Source organism: Nomascus leucogenys, chromosome 4 (assembly GCF_006542625.1).
Source record: "Nomascus leucogenys isolate Asia chromosome 4, Asia_NLE_v1, whole genome shotgun sequence".
Classification (NCBI taxonomy): Eukaryota; Metazoa; Chordata; class Mammalia; order Primates; family Hylobatidae; genus Nomascus; species Nomascus leucogenys.
In genome coordinates this window covers 102,889,016-102,915,234 of record NC_044384.1, presented here as the reverse complement: position 1 = coordinate 102,915,234, position 26,219 = coordinate 102,889,016, and the positions used below count along the sequence as shown (strand labels likewise).

Sequence of the window (26,219 nt, the reverse complement as noted above, 5' to 3'; positions counted from 1 at the left end):
GTAACCTCTGCCTCCCAAGTTCAAATGATTCTTGTGCTTCAACCTCCCAAGTAGTTGGGATTACAGTTGTGCACCAGCAAACCCAGCTAATTTTTGTATTACTTTTTAGTAGAGATGAGGTTTTGCCATGTTGGCCAGGCTGGTCTCAAACTCCTGGCCTCAAGCTATCTGCCTCAAGCTATTCAGCCCCCCAGAGTGCTGGGATTACAGGCGTGAGCCACCCTGCCTGACCAAAAATTTTTAAAATTACATATGTGGCTCACATATTATTTCCATTGAACAGTGCTGGTCTTAGAAGTAAACTTAGGAGAAAATATTATTGATTTTGCAAAGATTTCCTAAAATACAGCAGCAAAGGTACAAAACTACAAAGAAGAAAAGATGATAAACTGGACTTGTCAAAATTAAAACCATTTTCTCTTCAAAAGATACCATTAAGAAAATGAAGGCCAGGTGTGGAGGTGCACACCTATAATCCCAGCACTTAGAAGGCCAAGGCGGGCAGATGGCTTGAGTCCAGGAGTTCAAGACCAGGCTGGGCAATATAGCAAGACCCTGAATGTAATTTTTTAAAAAAGGCTGTAAATACTATTTATTGGTGAGAATGCAGAGAAACTGGAATTTTCATACACGGCTGGTAGGAATACAAGACAGTACAGCCATTTTAAGAAACAGTTTGTTTGTTATGAAGTTAAAATATAATTTAGCAATTGCACTCTTAAGTATTTACTGAAGAGGCCAGCCTGGCCAACATGCTGAAATCCCATTTCTACCAAACACACACACACACACACACACACACACACACACAAAATTAGCTGGGCATAGTGACACGTGCCCCTGGTCCTAGCTACTCGGGAGGCTGAGGCACAAGAATCGCTTAAACCCGGGAGGCAGGGGTTGCAGTGAGCTGAGATTATGCCACTGTACTCCAGCCTGGGCGACAGGGCAAGACTGTGTCTCATTAAAAAGAAAAAGTAATGGGAGGCTGAGGCAAGAGAATCACTTGAACCTGGGAGGTGGAGGTTATGGTGAGCTGAGATTGCGCCATTGCACTCCAGCCTGGGCAACAAGAGCAAAACTCCATCTCAAAAAGAAAAAAAAAATTACATCTGTACAATGAAATATTATTCAGCAATAAAAAGCAACAATCTACTGATACATACAACAGGAATAAATCTCAAAAATATTATGCTAAGAGAAAGAAGCCAGACACAGAGACTATACATTACATGATTTCATTTATACTAAATTGTAGAAAGGAATTTCTACAGTGATAGAAAACATCAATGGTTTCCAGGAATGTGAGTGTGGGGGAGGGTACTGACTGCAAATACAAAACAAGGAACTGTATGGGTGATGGAAATACCACTTGGGGATGGTTACAAAACTCTTCCAATTTGTACACTTAAACTTAGTAATTTTATTATATGTAAAATACACTGTAACAAAGCTGACCAAAACAAATGAAACAACATAAAATGTAGTTTCTGATTCAGCAGGTCTGGTGGGGGGCTCAAGAGTTTGCATTCCTAACCATTCTAACATCCTCAGATGATGCTGATTGCTGCTGGTCCTGGGACCTCACTTTGAGAAGCCTTGGTCCAGTGAGAGACATTGACAAAACGGACCTATAATAAGCCCCTTTTAATATCATCTTAATTAATGTCCATTCTGTACCACTACCTATCTACCTTGAGGATAGATAGTACTCTATCTTCAAGAGCACAGACCATGAAGAAAACACTATGACTTCTCACATCTCCTGACATACTTCCTGAAACCCAGTATGAGACAGGCCTAGAACCTTCAGGGTGACTTGAAGGTCCTTTGAATGTTACTTAAAGCACCTTAGGTTCAGAAGCAAACGTGGCCAGTTAAGATCCCCCATTTCTGAATCTCAGCACTACATACTTACCACACCAGAATACCTGCTCTGAAACACAGCTCACACCACTGGCCTTTGCTAATATTGTTTTCTTGCTCTGAAGGACCTTTCCCTGATCCCAAACATTGAAATTGCACTTGTTTTTTAAGCCCATCTCAAATGGCATTTCCTCGATGAAACCATATGTATTACTTCCATTTCTATGTTCTCACTGTCGTTCATACTCTCCTTCATTATAGTGCTTATCATATCTGGTCCTACTTATCTTAATAAATGTTTATTGAATATACCAATTTCTAATTAAAAGAATTATTAATAGTAACAGCTCCTAGAAAACAAATACATTTAGAGATGTGACTCAGGGTAGACATCATATTTTTGTTAGTCCTTTATCTCTTCCAGGGGAGCTTTCTTCTCCTCTTTTATGGTAAGTCTGATTAGTCCTTGTGTTCTAGTGGCGCCAACTCCACCCACAAGACCCACGCCTGACCAATCTAAGCCTTTCCTCCTCGTAGTCTCAGTACTGGGTTCTAGGATAAGCATATCACCCAACCTAGACCAACCATGTATCTTCTCAGTGCTCTTGAGCCAGAACCATAGGCAGATAAGCTCATACCTGGAAAAGTCCAATACTATTTATGTTTAATTAAAAATACAAACACAGTGGACAAAGAAAATTATTAGACAGTACTCATTACAATGATCTAGCCCACTGTTTAGTAATCTTTACTGTATCCCAAAATAACACGAGAAAAATGCACAAAGGAAATACCAGACATCTTACAAATTTGGTTAATCACTTAAGACTGTAAACTCTGATTTGTGTTAGATTAGCCAAAAGGATGCCTTTGTGTCAAATATAGAAAGTTAGAGGGCAGAACTCTTTAACCTTCCCCAGGTTCTAATAGCAATGGATGAAACTTACTTAAGGTCAAAAGAAAATGACATCCAAAGAACAAACACTAGAAGCCAAGGAAAGGTGAACGGAAGCAAGAGATCTGCATGTGTCAGTAAGATGGACGTCAATAAGCTTCAGAGGACTACATAATAGTCCTCTGAAGTATGATCTATTACCTGGTAATAAGAGCTCCCAACAGTGGGAGAACATAGAAGTTTTGTTTTTTTTTTTAAAATGGAGTCTTGCTCTGTTGCCCAGGCTGGAGGCAGTGGCGCAATCTCGACTCACTGCAACCTCCGCCTCCTGGGTTCCAGTGATTCTCCTGCCTCAGCCTCCCAAGCAGCTGGGATTACAGGTGAGGGCCACCACACCCAGCTAATTTTTGTGTTTTTAGTAGAAATGGAGTTTTACCATGTTGGCCAGGCTGGTCTTGAACTCCTGGCCTCAAGTGATCCACCTGCCTCAGCCTCCTGAAGTGTTGGGATTACAGGCGTGAGCCACTGCGTCCGGCAAGAAGTTTTTGAGATAAATGATGTACTAGTTCTTCAGGGGTGACTTCCAGGAAAGGAGCTGGGTAAAGCCCTCACTCACCTGAGTGATTATGCGTTCTGCATCCTTATAGATCTTCTCTCCTATTACATCCACAATCTTCATTCGTTCTGACACCTGAAACAACAGACAAATTCACAAATAAAAGGAAAAGACCTTAATTGAAAGTCACGATAGCTATGCAGCACAGAAATGGGATTAGAATAGTATGATTTGAAAACCTAACAACAGAATAGTTTTAAAAGCTTTTCCTGATCCCCATGAACAGATTCTTATTCAAGCCACTTTACCTCTAGTGATTTAAGGAGGGGCACAGACTCAATAAATGATTCAAACATCTTCCTCTTCTTTGCATTATTTTTCACTATGATTCTTCTAAAAGTCACCCGGTCCTACAAGAAAGAATATGAAAATTCTAGTAAATGCCTATGTACAGGAACATCTATGATTTAATTAACTGGCCAAGGCAAATATTAGAGGAATAGGTAAGTTACTGTGTTAAGTGTTTAATGATACTTCAATCTTGAGTCATCACTGAAAGAAAAGGACCTGTAGCCTGAGCCAGCCAGATGCCCACATGCTGTTGCTTGCTATCTAGCACTCAGTAGGTGCCACCTATGGGTCATAAACAGAACACAAAACAGAAAACACCTAAACATTTGTGAGCTCACTGTCACTGTTCAATGTCAAAAAAGACACCTCTAGTGAGCCGAGATCGTGTCACTGCACTCCAGCCTGGGTGACAGGGTGAGACCCTCATTTCAAAAAAAAAAAAAAGAGACACCTCACCAAAAGAGAGAATAAAACAATCATTTAATCCTTAGAATCCAGGGTTTAAAAAAACTTTAAAAATCCAAAACAATTAGATTGTTCTTGCCCTAAAAAAGTTTACAATCTTAATGGGGAGATAATATAAAATATCAAAATATGAAAGTTGGCTGAATGCAGTGGCTCACTGCCTGTACTCCTAGCATTTTGGGAGGCTAAGGTGGGCAAATTGCTTGAGTCCAGGAGTACGAGACCAGCCTAGGCAACATGGTGAAACACCCTCTCTACGAAAAAATACACAAAAAAAGTTACCTGGGCATGGTGGCATACGTCTGTACTTGGGTGGCTGAGGTGAAAGGCTCACCAGAGCCTGAGAGGTCAAAGCTGCAGTGAGTTGTGATTGTACCACTGCATTCCAGCCTGGGCAGCAGAGTGACACTATGTCCCAAAAACAACAATATCAACAACAACAACAACAAAATACATAGGAATAAAAAGTCTACATTTCAAGGACAGGTGCAGTGGCTCACACCTGTAATCCCAGCATTCTGGGAGGCCGAGTCAGAAGGATCACTTGAGCTCAGGAGTTCAAGACCAGGCTGTGCAACATGGTGAAACCCCATCTCTACAAAAAATACAAAAATTAGCTGGGCACGGTGGCGTTTGCCTGTAGTCCCAGCTAGTTGGGAGGCTGAGGCTGGAGAATCACTTGAGCCCAGGAGGCTAAGGTTGCAGTGAGCCGAGATTGCACCACTGCACTCCAGCCTGGGTGACATAAGTTGAAACCGTGTCTCAAAAAAAATAAAAATAAAAATAAAAAGTCTACAGTTCAAGACAGCACATGAGCATATGAAATGTGCTTGGTGAAACTACAGAAGACAAGTGCTACATAAATTTCAAGGTAAGAAGGGGAGATCACAGTAGGCAGGAGTGATCAAAGATTATTTTGCAGCAAAAATATCTAGGGCCTGAAAGAGAGGTAGGATTTAAGTTAATGGAGAGACATGGGAGGAATACACAAGATGGAAGGCAGGCATATGAAAGATACCTTGACTCTAGCAAGTCATGGATTCCTTCTGTTTTATTTTGAGATAGGGTCCCCCAATGTTGTCCAGGCTGGCTTTGAACTCCTGGGGTCGAGTGATCTCCCCACCTCAGCTTCCCAAGTAGCTGGGACTACAGGTACACAACACTGTGCCTGGCTTAGTAAGTAATGGATTCTGATCAGAAGGCAATTAACCAAAGCCAGGCACTTCTCAGATATGTGTACACATGTGCAGGGAGATACATGTGAGAATGTTAATTGCTTAGTCTTAGATTCCTAAATGGGCAAGCAGTTATTTGTATCTAAGTTAACTACCTTTCTTCCACCTCAGGCTGTCAGGACTATATGTATATATATATTTTGTTAGAAAGTATAATAATGGGCCGGGCGCAGTAGCTCATGCCTGTAGGGCCGGGCGCCGTAGCTCACGCTTGTAATCCCAGCACTTTGGGAGGCCAAGGCGGGCAGATTACGAGGTCAGGAGATCAAGACCACAGTGAAACCCTATCTCTACTAAAAATACAAAAAATTAGCCGGGCGTGGTGGCGGGCGCCTGTAGTCCCAGCTACTCGGAGAGGCTGAGGCAGGAGAATGGCGTGAACCTGGGAGGCAGAGCTTGCAGTGAGCCAAGACTGCGCCACTGCACTCCAGCCTGGGCGACAGAGCAAGACTCTGTCTCAAAAAAAAAAAAAAAGTATAATAATGGGCTGGGCGCAGTGGCTCATGCCTGTAATCCCAGAACTTTGGGAGGCCGAGGCAGACGGATCGTTTGAGGTCAGGAGTTCAAGACCAGCCTGGCCAATATGGTGAAACTTCATCCTACTAAAAATACAAAAATTAGCCAGGCATGGTGGTGGGCGCCTGTAATCCCAGCTTCTCGGGATGCTGAGACAGGATAATCACTTGAACCTGGGAGGCAGAGGTTGCAGTGAGCTGAGATCATGCCACTGCACTCCAGCCTGGGTAACAGAGCGAGACCCTGCCTCGAAAAAAAATAAAAACAAAACAATATTTTAGGCTGTGTGTGGTGGCTCATGCCTGTAATCCCTGCACTTTGGGAGACCAAGGCAGGAGGATTGCTTGAGACTAGGAATTCAAGACCAGCCTGGGCAACACAGTGAGACCTCAACTCTATTTAAAACACAATAACAAGCCGGGCGCAGTGGCTCACACCTATAATCCCAGCACTTTGGGAGGCTGAGGCGGGTGGATCACGAGGTCAGGAGATCAAGACCATCCTAGCTAACATGATGAAACCCCGTCTCTACTAAAAATACAAAAAATTAGCTGGGTGTGGCGGCACGCGCCTGTAGCCCCAGCTACTAGTGAGGCTGAGACAGGAGAATCACTTGAACCTGGCAGGTGGAGGTTGCAGTGAGCCAAGATCACACCACTGCACTCTAGCCTGGGAGACAGAGCGAGACTCCGTCTCAAAAAAAAACAAAAAAACCCCACAAAAACAGAAAAACCCCAATATTTTATTTATTTATTAAAAAAAAAAACCATACAGGCTGGGAACAGTGGCTCACGACTGTATTCCCAGCACGTTGGGAGGCTGAGGTGGGTGTATTGTTTGAGCCCAGAAGTTTGAGAACAGCCTGGGCAACATGGCGAAACCCGTCTGTACAAAAAATACAAAAATTAGCCAGGCATGGTGGCGTGCACTTGTGGTCCCAGTTACTGGGGAGGCAGAGGTGGGAGGATCACTTGAGCCCTGGGAGGTGAAGTTGCAGTGAGGTGTGAGGGCACCACTGCACTCCAGCCTGGCCAACAGAGTGAGACCGTCTCAAAAGTTAGATAGGTAGATAGATAGATAGATAGATAGATAGATAGATAGACAGACAGACAGACAGACAGACTCTCTCACACACACACACACACACACACACACACACACACATACATAGATAAAAGGCCTGGCACAGTGGCTCACACCTATAATCCCAGCATTTTGGGAGGCCAAAGTGAGTGGATCACTTGAGGTCAGGAGTTCGAGACCAGCCTGGCCAACATGGTTAAAACCTGTGTCTACTAAAAATACAAAAATTAGGTGGGCATGGTGGTGTACACCTATAGTCCCAGCTACTTGGGAGGCTGAGGCACAAGAATTACCTGAACCCTGGAGGCAGAGGATGCAGTGAGCCGAGATCACACCACTATACTCCAGCCTGGGAGACAGAGACTCCGTCTCAAAATAAATAAATAAATAAATATTAAAAAATAAACACAGAGAGCAGCAAAGTTAACTCCCAATATTTTACAAATCCACCTACAGTGTAACAAAGATTAGTACAATTGCAATAGCAAACAATATTTCGGCCAGGCGCAGTGGCTCACGCCTGTAATCCCAGCACTTTGGGAGGCTAAGGTGGGTGGATCACTTGAGGTCAGGAGTTTGAAACCAGCCTGGCCAACACGGTGAATTTCCATCTCTACCAAAAATATAAAAAATTAGCCAGTACTGTTGGCACACGCCTATAATCCCAGCTATGCGAGAGGCTGAGGTGGAAGAATCGCTTGAATCCTGGAGGCGGAGGTTGCAGTGAGCCGAGATCATGCCACTGGACTCCAGCCAGGATGACAGAGCAAGAGTCCATCTCAAAAACAACAACAACAACAACAATAACAACAACAAATTTCTAACTAAAGAGAAAACAACAAATTTCTTTTTTTTTTTTCTTGAGACAGTGTCTCGCTCTGTCACCCAGGCTGGAGTGCAGTGGCACAAGCTCGGCTCACTGCAAGCTCTGCCTCCCTGGTTCACGCCATTCTCCTGCTTCAGCCTCCCAAGTAGCTGGGATTACAGGCGCCCACCACCATGCCCGGCTAATTTTTTGTATTTTTAGTAGAGACGGAGTTTCACCATGTTAGCCAGGATGGTCTCAATCTCCTGACCTCATGATCTCCCCGCTTCAGCCTCCCAAAGTGCTGGGATTACAGGCGTGAGCCACTGCGCCCAACCACAACAAATATCTCTTACAGCAACTTTTTTTTTTTTGAGATGGAGTTTCGTTCTTGTTGTCCAGGTTGGAGTGCAATGGTGCAATCTCGCCTCACCGCAACCTCCATCTCCCAGGTTCAAGTGATTCTCCTGCCTTGGCTTCCGGAGTAGCTAGGATTACAGGCATGCGCCACCATGCCCGGCTAATTTTGTATTTTTTAGTAGAGACGGGGTTTCTCCATGTTTGTCAGGCTGGTCTCCAACTCCTGGCCTCAGGTGATCTGCCCGCCTTGGCCTCCAAAGTGCTGGGATTACAGGCATGAGCCACTACGCCCGGCAAGCGACTTTTTTTCTGAGACAGAGTCTCACTCTGTCACTCAGCAGGCTGGAGTGTAGTGGCACGATCATAGCTCATTGCAGCCTTGACCTCTTGGGCCCAGGTGATCCTCCCAACTCAGCGTCCCAAGTAGCTGTGACTACAGGCATGTGCCGCCACATCAGCTAATTTCTCATTTTTCATAGAGACAGGGTTTCACCATGTTGCCCATGCTGGTCTTGAATTCCTAGGCTCATGTGATTTGCCCACCATGGCCTCCCAAAGTACTGGGATTACAGGCATGAGTCACCACACCCAGCTGGTTCTACCCCTTTTTATGCATGCTTTAACACTTCCCAAAACTCTCTCTTAATGTGGTGCAAGGCCAGTTCCCAAGGCTGTGGAGAATATAAAAAAGCACCAGACATCAACATAGCCTTTGAGGAGCATCCAATCGAGCAGTGAAGAGGAAATTCCCACAGGCAGCAAGTGCTCAGAGGCAAGCAAACAGCCCTGAAGTTCAAAAGAGAAAAGGAGTGCTACTCTCTCCTGTGACTGCAGGAATTTCCCAGGAAATCTTCTATTGACTTTCAATAAAGCAAGAGAAAGCAGAAGAGACTAAGCATAGAGGCCATGATGGCAGCTGCCCACTGTAAAAGCAGGAATGTAGGATCCAACTTGAAAAACTCAGTGACGACACCAGATCCTCCCTACTTCGACCTCAGAAGGCATTTCCAAGGCCTTGTGAGGCCCAAAGAAGTCAGGCTGGAAAGGACCTTCTGTGAGTTACTTTCCTAGAGGTGGTATTGAAGCTTTGGAAGAGTCTGGGTTTGCAAAGCAAGTGAATGAACAGGAGAAAAGTAGAGGCCAAAAGGACATCTTGATAGGTCACCGACCTAAGAAAGCAAGAAGAGGAAACGACTGCCAAAGGCAAGGAAATAGAACAGGAGTCTTAGGAAAGGAAGTCTCAGGAAAAGAAGGGTGGTGAGTTAGCACCATGGCCATGGGGAGCTTGTGCCATCATTCTGTGAACACCTTGTACCAGGCACTAAGGGAGTCGCTTCTCTTATGCCCATGTATTTAATCCTCATACCCCAGCCACAAAGAAGGTGGTTTTACAGCTCAATATACAGTTTTCAGTTTTCACTGAGACTTGGTCTTAGAGATTATCCAAGAATGGGTTATTTGGCCAGGTGCGGTGGCTCTTGCCTGTAATCCCAGCACTTTGGGAGGCCGAGGTGGGCAGTTCACCTGAGGTCAGGAGTTTGAGACCAACCTGGCCAACATGGTGAAACTCCATTTCTACTAAAAATACAAAAATTGGCTGGGTGTGGTGGCACATGTGCACACATCTGTAATCCCAGCTACTCGGGGGGCCGAGGCAGGAGAATTGCTTGAACCCAGGAGGCGGAGGTTGCAGTGAGCCCCGATCGTCTCAAAATAGAAAAAAAGAAAGAATGTGTTATTTGGCTGGGCACAGTGGCTCATGCCTGTAATTCCAGCACTTTGGAAGGCCAAGCTTGAGCCCAGAAGTTCAAGACCAGCCTAAGCAACATAATGAGACTCTGTCTCTACAAAAAAAAAAAAAAAAAAGTCAGGCGTGGTGGTACATATCTGTAGTCCCAGCTACTTGGGAGGCTGAGGTGGGAGGATTGCTTGAGCTCAGGAGGTCAAGGTTGCAGTTAGCCCCTGTTCACACCAAAAAGAATGTTATTTAATTTCTAAGTGTCTGGAGATCTGTTATTGATTTTTAGTTTCTTTCTTTCAATTGTAGTTAGAGAACACATTCTGATTTCATTTTTTTTTAGTTTTCATTATTTCTTAAAATTTTAAATAGAGATGTGGTCTCACTATGCTGCCCAGGCTAGTCTCAAATTCCTGGACTCAATCCTCCCACCTCAACCTCCCAAAGTGCTGGGATAACAGGCTTGAGCCACTGTGGTTGGCCTGATTTCAAATCTTTTACATTTTTTAAGTTTTATTTTATATTCCAGGATATGGCCTATTTGGGTGAATGTTCCATGGGCTTGAAAAAATGTTCATTCTGTTGTTGCTGTGTGCAGTGTTCTATAAATTTCAAATAGCTTTTGTTAATTAATGGTGTTAAGTTCTTCTATATCCTAGCTGACACTAGCTGATTTTCTGTTTAGTTGTTCATTCTTTTGTTTTGTTTTGTTTTTGTTTTTGAGATGGAGTTTAGCTCTTGTTGAATGTACCTGTTGGAAGATCTGGATTTCAGGCTTTCCAGCACCCCATCTGGGATATATGGGAACCTGGGAACTCACTGTCATGTCTTTCCTCAAGCCCCAATATCCCTAGATAGTCTGCCTTCTTCTTTCCACCTTTCAGGGTCTTCCTATGTTTGCTATATTATGTCCATAGTTGTGTGTGTGTGTTTTTAAGTTTTTAAGTGAGAACACTAGCATGGAATAGGGCTATTCCATCTTGGTCTGAACCAGTAGTTGGCACCAAGGCTTATTTTATTATTTGATTTTGTATTTTTTGAGATGGACTCTTGCTCAGTTGCCCAGGCTAGAGTGCAGTGGCGTGATCTTGGCTCACTGCAACCTCCGCCTCCTGGGACTACAGGCGCCCATCACCATGACTGGCTAATTTTCATATTTTTAGTAGAGACAGGGTTTCACCATGTTGCTCTGGCTGGTCTCGAACTCCTGACCTCAAGTGATCTTCCTGCCTTGGCCTCCCCAAGTGCTGGGATTACAGGTGTGAGTCACCATGCCTGGCCCCCCATTATTTACTATTCCCCTATACAAATCTATTCTTGAGTTTTTCAATCATTGAGTCCCCAAGTGTGTGACCTATCCTTAAGTCACTGTATCTCTTTCAGGAGCACTCTTAATTTAACATCAGGATATCACAATAAAGTGTTTTTTTTTTTTTTTTTTTTTTTTGAGACAGTCTCGCTGTGTCGCCCAGATTGGAGTACAGTGGCGCGATATCGGCTCACTGCAGGCTCCGCCTCCCGGGTTCACGCCATTCTCCTGTCTCAGCCTCCCGACTAGCTGGGACTACAAGCGCCCACCACCACACCCGGCTAATTTTTTGGTATTTTTTAGTAGAGACGGGGTTTCACCGTGTTAGCCAGGATGGCTGTAAGATATAGTGTAAATCAACAGCCCAAGGACAGAGACACAGAAAGAGAATTAATACTGTGCCTTGCAAGGGGAACGATTTCTCTCACTCACCAGTCCCCAAAGGGAGCCTTCTGAGGTAGCAACAATGGTAGCAGCTCTCGGGGTGTTGTACATCAGAGCTAGTTCTCCAAAACTGCCACGGTTGTCATATTGACCAACAGAGCGGGTTTGATTATCTTTTGTTACTAAAATGTCATAAGTTCCCCTAGAAGAATGACAAAAAATAATTTCATTAGTTACTTCTGATAATAAATGTTAAGAACTGGCAGGTACATATAATAGAAAATGTTGTTTTAAGAGATTTCCAATGGAACTTTGCTAGTATATGAAAAAAACATATTTTTGTATTTTGACTTTGTACTGTGTCCTACAACCTTGCTAAACTCACTTATTAATTCTAGTAGCCTTTTTGTGGCATTCTTGGAATTTTCTTTCTTTTTTTTTTGAGACGGAGTCTCGCTCTGTCACCCAGTCTGGAGTGCAGCGGCGGGCTCTCAGCTCACTGCAAGCTCCACCTCCTGGGCTCACGCCATTCTCCTGCCTCAGCCTCCCGAGTAGTTGGGACTACAGGGGCGCAACACCACGCCTGGCTAATTTTTTTTTTTTTTTTTTTTTGAGACGGAGTCTCGCTCTGTCGCCCAGGCTGGAGTGCAGAGGCACAATCATGGCTCACTGCAGCCTCCACCTCCTGGCCCCAAGCAATCCTTTCACCTCAGCCCCCTGAGTAGCTGTGACCACAGACGTGTGCCACCATACCTGGCTAATATTTTTGTAGAGATGGGGTCTCACTATGTTGCCCAAGCTGGTCTGGAACTCCTGGGCTCAAGCAATCCTCCTGTCTCAGCCCCCCAAAATACTGGGATTAAAGGCATGAGCCACCATGCCCAGCCTAATTTTTTTTCTTTTATTAATATGTAATATTTTACGTAATTTATGGGGTACACGTGAGTGTTTGTTCCATACGTAGAATGGGTAATGATTAAGTCAGGGTAACTGGGGTATCCATCACCTTGGATATATGTCATTTCCATGTGTCAGTATCATTTCATGTCCTCTCTTCTATTAATAGTTACTTTGAAATATGCTAAATATTGTCACCCAAGTATAGTCACCTTACCATGCTATAAAACATTAGAACTTGCCAGCTGCAGTGGCTCACACCTATAATCTCAGCACTTTAGGAAGCTAAACTGGGAGGGTTGCTTGAGCCCAGGAGTTTGAGACAATCTTGGGCAACGTATGGAGACTTGTCTCCATAAAAAGGAAAAAAAAAAAAAAGACATTAAAATTTATTTCTTCTATCTGTGTGTTTGTACCCATTAGCCAACTTCTCTTCATCCACCCACCACCCTTCTCAGTTTCTGGTATATATCATTCTATTCTCCGTGTCTATGATATCAGTGTTCTTTAGCACTCACATGTGAGCGAGAACATGTGGTATTTGTCTTCCTGTATCTATCTTATTTAACTTAATATAGCGACTTCCATGTTGCTACAAACGACATGACTTCCTTCTTTTTTATGGTCAAATGGTACTTCATCATGTATCTATGCCACAATTTCTTTCTTCCTTCCATCTTTCCTTGCCTCCCTCCCTCCCCCTCTTCCTTTTCTTTGCTTTATTGCATTGACTATAACCTCCAGCACAATATTAAGTGGAAGTGGTGAAAGCAAACATCCTTGCCTTATTCTGAGTTGTAAGAAAAAAACAATTTTTCACCATTAAATATGATGTTAGCTGTCGGTTTTTAATAAATGCCTTTAGTCTAGTTAGGGAAAGTTATTTTTGTTGCTAGTTTACTGAGCATTTTCATCACAAAAAGATGTTGAGTTTTGTCAAATGCTTTGCTGTAGGTATTGATATGAGTGCATGGGTTTTCTTTCACAGTCTGTTGAAAATTAGGATACAACTGATTAAAACAAAGAAAGCAGGTCGGGCGCAGCGGCTCAAGCCTGTAATCCCAGCACTTTGGGAGGCCAAGGTGAGTGGATCACCTGAGGTCAGGAGTTCGAGACTAGCCTGGCCAATCTGGTGAAACCCCGTCTCTACTAAAAATACAAAAATTAGCTGGGTGGGTGCAGGGTGCCTGTAATTCCAGCTACTCGGGAGGCTGAGGCAGGAGAATCACTTGAAACCTGGAGGCAGAGGTTGCAGTGAGCCGAGATCACGTCATTGCACTCCAGCCTGGGCGACAGAACGAGGCTCTGTCTCAAAACAAACAAACAAACAAACAAACAAACAAGCAAACAAAACAAACAAATGATACAATTATTTATCTATTGATTGGCAATAATAGCTAAAAAAAAAAAAATCAGAACTGACAAGCAGAAATAGGCACTCTCAACATACCACTGAGGGAAACATAAACTTTTCAGTTTCTGCAAGATAATTAAAACATATAGCAAACGCCTTAAAAAGATCCTTTGATACAGCAATTCCATTTCTAGTCATTCCAAAAGAGATAATCAAAGATATTGCAAAAGATTTAATTGCTGGGATTTCACCAGGTAATATTTATAATAGTAAAAACTATAAGTAATTTCATCTGCTAATAATAGGAGATGGGTCAAATACATGTTTCTATCTATATTATGGAGTCATTAAAAATAATGACAGAGGCTGGGTGCAGTGGCTCACCCCTGTAATCCCAGTACTTTGGGAGGCTGAGGCGAGTGGATCACCTGAGGTCAGGAGTTCGAGACCAGCCTGGCCAACCTGGTGAAACCCCGTCTCTCCTAAAAATACAAAAATTAGCTGGGCGGGTGGCAGGTGCTTGTAATCCCAGCTACTCGGGAGGCTGAGGCAGGAGAATCACTTGAAACCGGGAGGCGGAGGTTGCAGTGAGCCAAGATCGCATCATTGCACTCCAGCCTGGGTGACAGAGAGAGGCTCAGTCTCAAAACAAACAAACAAACAAACAAACAAACAAACAAACAAACGATACAATTATTTATCTATTGATTGGCAATAATTGCTAAGAAAAAAAAAATTCAGAACTGACAAGCATTTGCAGAAATAGGCACTCTCAACATATCACTGAGGGGAACATAAACTTTTCAGTTTCTGCAAGATAATTCTTATAGCAAATGCCCTAGAAAGACCCTTTGATACAGCAATTCCATTTCTAGACATTCCAAAAGAGATAATCAAAGATACTGCAAAAGATTTAATTACAGGGATTTCACCAGGTAATATCTATAATAGTAAAAACTATAAGTAATTTCATCTGCTAATAATAGGAAATGGGTCAAATACATGTTTCTATCTATATCATGGAGTCATTAAAAATAATGACAGAGGCCGGGCATGGTGGCTCACGTCTGTGTGTGTATATATATATATAATAATAATGACAGAGTATGGCTGGGCACAGTGGCTCACCTGTAGTCCCAGCACTTTGGGAGGCTGAGGTAGACAGATCTCCCGAGGTCAGGAGTTCAAGACCAGCCTGGCCAACATGGTAAAACCCTGTGTCTACTAAAAATACAAAAATTAGCTGGGCGTGGTGGCATGTGCCTGTAATCCCAGCTACTCGGGAGGCTGAAGCAGGAGAATCACTTGAAACTGGGAGGCAGAGGTTGCAGTGAGCGAAGGTCGCACCATTGCACTCCAGCCTGGGTGGCACAGTGAGACTCTATCTCAAAATAATAATAATAACAGAATACTATACTCCATAACATACTTAAAACAGATTTAAAAAATTAAGTCACACAACAATGTATGATTTAATGTAAAAAAAAGTTATGTAAAGATAACTCCATTAGTTGACTCCATTTTTGATGTTTGATTGTTGACAGCTTTCAAACCTTTCCTCTTCTGCCCCATATCTGGGCAAGCTGGTAAGAAAGCCTGGGTGCTCCCTCCTTTGGTGCTGATGGGGAGTTCAATCAACACAAATGCCAGCCCCTGTGTAAGAGTACCCTCACCTAATCCCACCTTCTAACCACCATAAATCCCAAGACAGTCATCTCGCCTGCTATCTGAAGTCATTTTTGGATCCGTCTGGGAGCCTGCCCTGCTCTCTCTAAAAACGCTCAACATGTGAGTAATAAACCTTTTCATACCCTTTTAGTGTATATGTAGTGTCATCAGTCTTGACATCTTAACCAAATTTTCGGTGAGGTGCCTGATCTCAACAGTAAAGCATGGAAAAAATAATGGAATCATACACTGGTAATCAGATTATGCCTAAATTAATTTCTATCCTGTTTGTATTTTATTTTATTTTGAGTCAGAGTCTCGCCCTGTTGCCCAGGCTGGAGTGCAGTGGCATGATCTCAGCTCACTGTAAGCTCTGCCTCCCGGGTTCACACCATTCTCCTGCCTCAGCCTCCCGAGTAGCTGGGACTACAGGCACCCACCACCACGCCCGGCTAATTTTTTGTATTTTTAGTAGAGATGGGATTTCACCATGTTAGCCAGGATGGTCTCGATCTCCTGATCTCATGATCCACCTGCCTCGGCCTCCCAAAGTGCTGGGATTACAAGTGTGAGCCACCGCGCCCGGCCTTTTATTTTTTTATATTCTAAATTTCCTACAAAGAACTTCTATCTGTCTGACAAAATCACTAAATATCATGTATTAAAAGAAAAGCAGAGAATGTGCCACTAACCCGGCTCTCAGAGGAGCTTACCACTCAGTAGGGAAGCTGACCTGTCCTAGGCCTTTATAGACAAGGCAAAATAAGGTTATAAATAGGAAACATAGAATTCAGTGTTTTTAGTGTCTCCTCCAGACACTAGCATTTAACTTTGGGAGTGACACGAACTCATTTCAGGCAGCAGCACTGCAGAGAGCCTCTCTTGACCTTTCCTATTCAGGTCCTCCTCTAAATAATGGGGCATATGTTTTTATCATTGTTACCACCGCATTATGTAATAATTATCTATTGAAAGGTCTGTCTCTCCAACTTGATCATGAACTTTTTGAGGCCAGGAACTGTACCTTTTTACTTGAACGATAATCTTTCTTTTTTGTTTTGTAGAGACAGGGGTCTCACTATGTTGCCCAGGCTAGTCTCGGACTCCTGGTCTCAAGTAATCCATATCGGCCTCCCAAGGTGCTGGGATTACAGGTGTGAGCCACTGTGCTCAGCTCTTTCCTATTTGTTTATCACCACATTCTTTTTTCTTTTCTTTTTATTCTGAGACAGGGTCTCACTTTGTCCCCCAGGCTACAGTGCAGTGTTATGATCACTGCCCACTGTAGACTCAACCTCTTGGGCTCAAGTGATCCTCCCACCCCAGCCTTCCAATTAGCTGGGACTATAGGCATGTGCCACCATGCCTGGCAAATTTTTTTAAAAATGCTTTTTTTTGTGTTTTTGTTTTGTTTTGTTTTTTTGAGATGGAGTCCCATTCTGTCACCCAGGCTGGAGTGCAGTGGCATGATCTCCGCTCACTGCAACCTCTGCCTCCCAGGTTCAAGTTATTCTCCTGCCTCAGCCTCCCGGGTAGCTGGGACTACAGGCACATGCCACCATGCCCAGCTAATTTTTTGATTTTTAGTGGAGATGGGGTTTTACCATGTTAGCCAGGATGTTCTCGATATCCTTACCTTGTGATCTGCCCGCCTCAGGCTCCCAAAGCACTGGGATTACAGGCATGAGCCACCGTGCTCGGCCTGCATTTTTTCTTTTTCTTTTTGAGATGGAGTTTCACTATTGCCCAGGCTGGAGTGCAATGGCATGATCTCGGCTCACTGCAACCTCCACCTCCCAGGTTGAAGCAATTCTCCTGCCTCAACCTCCTAAGTAGTGGGATTATAGGCACCCGCTACCATGTCCAGCTAATTTTTTGTATTTTTAGTAGAGACGAGGTTTCGCCATGTTGGCCAGGCTGGTCTCAAACTCCTGACCTCAACTGCTCCACCCACCTGGGCCTTCTAAAGTGCTGGGATTACAGGTGTGAGCCACCGTGCCTGGCCTAAAAAAAATGTTTTGTAGAAATGAGGTTTCACTATCTTCCCCAGGCTGGTTTTGAACTCCCGGGCTCAGACAATCCTCCCACCTTGGCCTCCCAAAGTGCTGGGATTGCAGGTGCGAACCACTGTGCCAGGCTCTTATTCACCACTTTCACTGTACAAAGAATAACCCCTTTTGTTTACATATAAAATAAATCATTCCTTCTGTACAAAGACATTTCAATCTTTAAGTTGTGGACATGTACAGGTGGATGCTTATTTCCCAGACCATAAGTGCCCAATGGGACCTCTGTCTTGGCAGGGGAGTACACAGCAGGGCAAAGGGGAAAGGTGGCTGCTGGAGGTGGTAATACAATTTTATTATATTATAAATATTGACCTGGCATGGTGGCTCACACCTGTAATCTCAGCACTTTGGGAGGCCAAGGCAGGTGGATCGCTTGAGGTCAGGAGTTCAAGACCAGCCTGGCCAACATGGTGAAACCCCATCTCCACTAAAATACAAAAATTAGCTGGGAGTGGTGGCGGGTGCCTGTAATCCCAGCTACTCAGGAGGCTATGGCAGGAGAATCGCTTGAACCGGGGAGGCGGAAGTTGTAGTGAGCCAGGATTGCACCACTACATTCTAGCCTGGGCAACAGAGCAAGACTCTGTCTCAAAAAAAAAATAATAAGATAAATAAATATAGTTTTATATTTATAATTTTATTTTAAAACTATTCTGGGCTGGGTGCAGTGGCTCATGCCTGTAACTCCAGCACTTTGGGAGGCTGAGGTGGGCAGATCACAAGGTCAGGAGATCGAGACCATCCTGGCTAACACGATGAAACTCCGTCCCTACTAAAAATACAAAAAATTACCGGGCATGGTGGTGGGCGCCTGTAGTCCCAGCTACTCGGGAGGCTGAGGCAGGAGAATGGCGTGAACCTGGGAGGCGGAGCTTGCAGTTAGCCGAGATCGCGCCACTGCACTCCAGCCTGAGCAACAGAGCAAGACTCCATTTCAAAAAAAAAAAAAAAAAAGAAAAGAAAATTTCCTTTAAGTGTAATAATTTGTCACAGGTAGCAAGAACCCAAAAGTTACTCAAGGAGGGAGAGCATTTTCTGTTCACGAATCTAAATAAGAAAAGGCTCAAGAAGAAAGGGAACCAATGAATCTAGTACAGCTATTTGATGGAGATTAAAAGAATCTTAAAAATGAGGAGAATAATTAGAAAAATTTGAATAAGGTGCATACATTAGATGTAGTATTGTATAAATGTTAATTTGTGTTTTTTATAATTGCTCTGTACTAAAGTAAGAGAATATCCTTTTTAGGAAATGCACACTGGGGTATTCAGAGATAAAGCGGCATTATATCTGCAACTTAAAACAACTTTTTTTTCTTTTGGTGGTGGGGACGAAGTCTCACTCTGTCACCCAGGCTGGAGTGTAATGGCACAATCTCAGCTCACTGCAACCTCTGCCTTGTGGGTTCAAGTGATTCTCCTGCCTCAGCCTTCCAAGTAGCTGGGACCACAGGCATGCACGACCATACCTGGCTTTTTTTTTTTTTTTGTATTTTCAGTAGAGCTGGGATTTCACCATGTCGGCCAGGCTGGTTTCGAACTCCTGACCTCAAGGGATCCGCCCACCTCAGCCTCCCAAAATGCTAGGATTACAGGCGTGAGCCACCACGCCCAGCCTTGCCAACAACTTAATAAAGCAAAGGGAGTAGAATGCTAATCTAGGGAACCTGTATTTATAATTTTTTTTTTTTTGAGACCGAGTCTCACTCTGTCACCCAGGCTGGAGTGCAGTGGCGCTATCTTGGCTCACTGTAACCTCCACCTCCCAGGTTCAAGCAATTCTCCCGCCTCAGCCTCCTCCCAAGTAGCTGGGATTACAGGTGCGCACCACCATGCCCGGTTACTTTTTTTTTTTTTTTTTTTTTTTTTGAGACAAAGGCTCATACTGTTGCCCAGGCTGGTGTGCAGTGTGGCGATCTCAGCTCGCTGCAGCCTCCGCCTCCCGGGTTCAAGTGATTCTCCTGCCTCAACCTCCTGGGTAGCTGGGACTACAGGCGCGTGCCAGCATGCCCAGCTAATTTTTGTATTTTTAGTAGAGATGGAGTTTCACTACGTTGGCCAGGCTGGTCTCAAACTTCTGACCTCGTGATATGCCCGCCTCGGCCTCCCAAAATGCTGGGATTACAGGCATGAGCCACTGCGACCGGCCAATTTTTGTATTTTTTTTAGTAGAGATGGAGTTTCACCACGTTGGCCAGGCTGGTTTTGAACTCCAGACCTCAAGAGATCCACCTGCCTTGGCCTCTCAAAGTGCTAGGATTACAGGCATGAGCCACCACACCAGGACTATGATTAATTTTTTGCACTATTTAACTTTTCTGTAACTCTGAAATTACTTTAAGATAAAAAATTATTTTTGTTTCCTTTTTATTATCTAGCTCCAAAAACCATTTTATTTTTAAATTAATGGAAGATATCAGGTGAAGCAATATCTTATTGGTGTTAAACTCTAGTGAGAATGTTTCTTTCAGGACTAAGGAGATCAGAAGGACACCCACCTCATTGCCACCAGCCAGAGGACACTAAGCTCAAGAGGTTAGGACACAGTAGAGCGAGCAGGTCAAGCCCAAATATTTCATCTTTTCCTAATACTTAGATCTGGGCCAGAGGGGTTAAGGTCAGGGCAGTGTATTCATGAGTAAAACCAGGCTCAAATACAAACATTCAAACGACTATAGTACCATGGCTAATTCTTCAGGGAATCAATTCACTTGACACTGGCAAATAACATGTTTATAAAGCACACCCTGCACTCCTTACTAATTGTAAAGGAGACTTTTTTTTTTTTTGAGATGCAGTCTTGCTGTGTTGCCCAGGCTGGAGTGCAGTGGCGAGGTCTCAGCTCACTGCAACAACCTTTGCTAGGATTATAGGCGTGAGCCTCCTAGGTTCAAGCGATTCTCCAGCCTCCGCCTCCCAAGCAGCTGGGATTACAGGCATGCACCACCACATCCGGCTAATTTTTGTATTTTTAGTAGATACGAGGTTTCACCATATTGGCCAGGCTGGTCTCGAACCCCTCACCTCAAGTGATCCACCAGCCTGGGCCTCCCAAAGTGCTGCAATTATAGGCATGAGCCACTGCGCCTGGCCTAAAGGAGACTTTCTACTCTAGATGATTGCTCTTCAAATATGAGTTGTGCTGAGGACTCAGGACAGCACTGGTAGAGAGGGACAGGCTGTGGACTCTCACAAGGCTTTGGGAAGCTTGTTCACCTGGCCCTAAGCCTCTCTGGGCTGAATACAGAATAGGATAAAGCATCTGCCCTGAGTCATGAATCCGATTAAGTGTGGCCACACAATTTCAAAGCTCCATCTCCTACCGTTCTATGACATAAAAGTTGTCTCCATCATCTCCTTGGTCAATGACATGCTCATCAGCTTTGACTATCCTTTCAAACATGGCATCGAGAACTTGAGAAAGCTGTTCCTGCAGGGTATGCACAAGAAGAAAAAAATAGCCTTTACATACGCTGAAAAAAAGCAGTGACCATAATTATCTCAATTTGTGACTATGTAACAGAAGTCCCCACATTCAAACAGAAACCTAAAGGTTGTCTGAAACAAATGCTTTCCTGGGACCATTCAGCTTTGCATCTCCATGTACCTCAGCAGACAGCAAACTGGCAAGTCTCCTGAGGCAGTATTGTTTTGAAAAAGCTTCCCACAATTTACGCAAAAATATTATCTAAATTATGGTCCATGTTCTCCCAGCAACACCCACATGACTGTCACCTGCCTGATGGCTCCACTATGTCATGTGGAAAGTTATTATGCTGCCACCTTCCTACAGGTGTTGACCTTAACAGGATCATCAGATCTAAAGGGCTGCTATGGCCTTAGAGGTTATCTTTTGGAACAGCACAACTTTTGACTAGCGAAACACATCACTTAACCTCACTGAGCTTCAGTATCTTTTTTTTTTTTTTTTTTTTTTTGTCCTGGAGATGGAGTCTCACTCTGTCGCACAGGTTGGAGTGCAGTGGTGTGATCTCAGCTCACCACAACCTCTACCTCCTGAGTTCAAGCGATTCTCCCGCCTCAGCCTCCCGAGTAGCTGGGACTACAGGCCTGCGCCACCACACCTGCCAAATTTTTATATTTTTAGTAGAGACAGGGTTTTGCCATGTTGGCCAGGCTGGTCTCAAACTCCTGGCCTCATGTGATCCACCCACCGTGGCTTCCCAAAGGGCTAGGATTACAGGTGTGAGCCACCGCGCCCGGTGAACTCGTTTCTTCATATGTGAAAAGGGTATAACAAAGATTCCAGGTCACCAATTTTTATGACCAAGGGAGAAAAACCTAGGAAAGTATTTATGAAACAACAGATACTCAATAAATGAGATTATAAGACAGCTAATATTGCTTCATTTGCATACAGCACAATTACTTACTAATATTGCCTGCCATAACCAGACATCAACTATGTCAATAAGTATAATGAAAAGAAAATAATACTATTAAATTCTAATGGTCTCAGTGTGGGGCCAGCATCCCTGTCAGGGAGATCAGTGATTATTAGGGAGTCACTAAAGAATACCAGGTTCAATTAAAAAAAGAGACTTTCTCTTTGGAGAAATGTAGACTGAAGACCTGGAAAGAGAATAATTTTATGACTGCATAATTCCATGTGATTTTATGTTCTATCAGAGTGACTGTACTACCAAGATAATTGAGTATCACCAAAAAGTGTATTTAGTTCCATGTGCGTTGAATACTGTATAAGCTAACAAATACTAAAAAGGATGGCTTGCAACTGATGTGTTACCCTCATTGACTGGAATGTGAGCCCAGTGTTGCCAGAAATCTCCTATTTAAACACTGGCAATAAATTTAAATTTTCATGTACAATACAGACCAAACACAGACATCTGTACCTAGCCTGTGGGTTGCCTGCTGGAAGCCTCTTGTTCTGAGTAACTTTTCTTCTTCTAGTCTGGACTCTTCAAACACATGTGTCATGAGATAAGAATAACAGGGGCAGAAGGGGAGCATTTCTAGGTTAGAGGAGACTAAAATAACAACATGACAACCAAATGAAATACAGTAAGTCCTCAATATGGTTGACAGGTTCTTGAAAACTGTGACTTTAAGCAAAACAATGTATAGAAGGTCCTCAACACAGTTATAACACTGATGAGGGAAAAAAAAGGTTTCATTATAGGTTGTTTTGCTTAAAGTTGCAGTTTCCAAGACTACCAACAATGTTGAAGTACTTACTATATGTGATTCAGGATGTTAGGTGAGGACTTACTGTATGTGATTCAGGATTGAAAAACAAAACAAAAAGCTATACAGAACTTTACTGGGAAAACGGGAAATCTGAGTATGGACTGTTGTTAGGTGATTTTATATTATACCAACATTAAATTTCTTGGGTTTATTAAATGGTATTGTGTTAACATAGGAGAATATTCTTTTTTTTGTTTGTTTTTGAGATGGAGTCTCATTTTGTCACCCAGACTGGAGTGCAGTGGCACGATCTTGGTCTACTGCAACCTCTGCCTCCTGGGTTCAAGCGATTTCTCCTGCCTCAGCCTCCCAAGTAGCTGGGATTATAGGCGCGTGCCTCCAGGCCTGGATAATTTTTTTTTTTTTTTTTTTTGAGACAGAGTCTCGCTCTGTCGGCCAGGCAGGTGTGCAGTCGCACGATCTCGGCTCACTGCAACCTCTGCCTCCCGGGCTCAAGCAATTCTCCTGCCTCAGCCTGCTGAGTAGCTGGGATTACAGGCATGTGCCCCCATGCCCAGCTAATTTTTGTATTTTTAGTAGAGACGGGGTTTCACCATGTTGGCCAGGCTGGTCTTGAATTCCTGACCTCAGGGAATCCGCCCGCCTTGGCCTCCCAAAGTGCTGGGATTACAGGCATGGGCCACCGGGCCTGGCCTTAATTTTTATATTTTTAGTAGAGACAGGGTTTCACCATGTTGGCTAGGCTGGTCTTGAACTCCTGACCTCAAGTGATCCACCTGCCTCGGCTTCCCAAAGTGCTGGGATTACAGGCGTGAGCTACCTTGCCCAGCCAGAAAATTTTCTTGTTCCTGGAAAATACATCCTAAATATTTAGTGGTGAAGAGTCATGATGTCATAAATGGCTCAGAACAAAAGAAAAGCATTTTATATGTACTCCTCTTTTCTTTCTCTCTGTACATAAACTTGCACACGAGAAAAAGCAAATGTGGTATAATGTTAACAACTGGCCAGTCTAAGTAAAGGGCATCTGGGTATTCATGGTATTATTCTTTTGAATTTCCTGTAATTTTGAAAACTTAAAAATAGAGATTTGGGAAATAAATTTAAAATTTGAAACAAATATACTAATCAGAAAAAATACTGACGCTATAAAATGTTAGTAAGGATATGAAGCAACCTGAAATCTCATGTGTTGTTGACAGGAATGCAAACTGGTAAAACTACTTTGAAAAATGTCTGGCAATTTTTTGTTTTTTTTTTTTTTTTTTTTGAGACAGAGTCTCGCTCTGTCACCCAGGCTGGAGTGCAGTGGTGCGATCTTGGCCAGCTGCAACCTCTGCTTCCCAGGTTCAAGTGATTCTCCTGCCTCAGCCTCCTGAGTAGCTGGGATTACAGGTGTGTGCCACCATGCCCAGCTAATTTTTGTATTTTTAGTAGAGAGGAGGTTTCACCATGTTGCCCAGGCTGGTCCCGAACTCCTGACCTCAGGTGATCTGTCCACCTCGGCCTCCCAAAGTGCTGGGTTTACAGGTGTGAGCCATCGTGCCTGGCTGATCTGGCAGATTTTTTACAAAGTCAAACATATACCTATCCTATGACTCAGTAATTTTCCTCTCAGGTACTTTACTCAAGATAACTTGGGGGAAAAGGTCACAAAAAGATTTGTACAAAATGTTGATATTGTTAATCATAATAGCTAAAAACTAGAAATAGACCAAGTATTCACTAACAGAAAATGGATAAATTGGCATTTTTGAGCAGTGAAATACTACTGAGCAATAAAAAGGAATGAACTAACACTGCTGGCAATAAGACATACTGACATCACGGGCCCCTTGATATGATGCTTTCAGATGGACACAATGTAATTTCTGTGGTAGTCTCGCCAAAAATATATAACCATATTCCAAAATCATGAGGAAACATCAAACTGAAATGAAGAGACATTCTATAGAATGACTAACTAGTACTCTTCAAAGTGTCAAGATTATGAAAGACAAGGAAAGACTGAAAACTGCCACAGATTGGAGGAGACTAAGAAGAAATAACTGCTAAATCTAACATGGGATCCTGGACTGGATCCTCTAACAGAAAAAAGACATTATTGAGAAAAGTAATTAATTATTTATTTATTTATTTATTTATTTATTTATTTATTGAGATGGAGTTTCACTCTTACTGCCCAGGCTGTAGTGCAATGGTGCGGTCTTAGCTCACTGCAAACTCCGCCTCCTGGGTTCAAGAGATTCTTCTGCCTCAGCCTCTCAAGTAGCTGGGATTACAGGCACCTGCCACCATGCCCAGCTAATTTTTGTATTTTTAGTAGAGATGGGGTTTCACCATGTTGGCCAGGCTGGTCTCAAACTCTTGACCTCAGATGATCCTCCCTCCTTGGCTTCCCAAAGTGCTGGGATTACAGGAATGAGCCACTGTGCCCGTCTAAGTTATAACTTTTCAACACTAAAATGGTATTCTCCAACTCTAAGAAAACTGAATATTAGATTGACATAGAAACTTTCCTTATAGTAAATTTAATGGTATAAAATTTACAAGAGGTTTTATTCACAGATAAAGAAGCAAGCCCCTTTTCCATTTACATGGATGGGTCTTCCAGGGAAAACAGCTAACACAGACTACTGTTTCTCACAACCAGCCTTTCCTTGAGCTCATGGTCCTTGTCTCATTCAGTCTCAAACTAACAAGCTCTGAGTAAAGCTCTGGCTATTACTGTAAACCACACGGTTATTAGTCTGGTTTACAGACACCAAGGTTAGTTAACTCCTTTGACTGATGCATTGTAAGCTCGTATCTAACCAGCCCAGATTCCTAAGGAGGGCTGTGGAAATGTCTTCAGAAGCCTTTTTGGTAGGAGTTGGGTAACAGAGGCAATGTAATTCCAGCCTTCCTGTCTCTGCACATTCTGGGACTCCTCAATAGGCCTAGCACCTTAGCCATACATGTGGTTTTAAATTTTTAAATTTTTTTAATTTTAAATTTTTAACTTTTTTGAGATGGAATCTCACTCTGTTGCCAAGGCTGGAGTTCAGTGGTATGATCTCAGCTCACTGCAACCTCCACCTCCCCAGTTCAAGTAATTGTCCTGCCTCAGCCTCCCGAGTAGCTGAGACTACAGGTGCGTGCCACCACGCTCAGCTAATTTTTGTATTTTTAGTAGAGACAGGGTTTCACCATGTTGGCCAGGATGGTCTCCATCTCTTGACCTTGTGATCCGCCCACCTCGGCCTCCCAAAATGCTGGAATTACAGGTGTGAGCCACCGTGCCCTGCCAAATTTTGTATTTTTAGTAGAGACGGGGTTTCACCATGTTGGCTAGACTGGTCTTGAATTCCCGACCTCAAAGGATCTGCCTGCCTCGGCCTCCCAAAGTGCTGGGATTACAGGCATGAGCCCCCATGCCTTGCCTCATTCTTTTAATGTGTGGCCTTCAAAGTAGAGAAGAAACAGTAGAGAAGAAA

General features: G+C 43.5%; 1 protein-coding gene across 2 annotated transcripts in view; it reads right to left on the bottom strand.

Annotated features, from left to right (window-relative positions):
• The window catches only part of PRKAR2A (protein kinase cAMP-dependent type II regulatory subunit alpha), a 99,379-nt gene that overhangs the window by 13,478 nt on the left and 59,682 nt on the right, over positions 1 to 26,219 (bottom strand). For both annotated transcript variants that reach the window (XM_003257025.4, XM_030811833.1), the window contains 4 exons: positions 20,874 to 20,980; positions 11,612 to 11,765; positions 3,626 to 3,727; positions 3,378 to 3,452 (listed from right to left, as the gene is read on the bottom strand). In XM_003257025.4, coding sequence (XP_003257073.1) covers positions 3,378 to 3,452; positions 3,626 to 3,727; positions 11,612 to 11,765; positions 20,874 to 20,980 — 438 coding nt within the window. The remainder of the gene's footprint in view (positions 1 to 3,377; positions 3,453 to 3,625; positions 3,728 to 11,611; positions 11,766 to 20,873; positions 20,981 to 26,219) is intronic.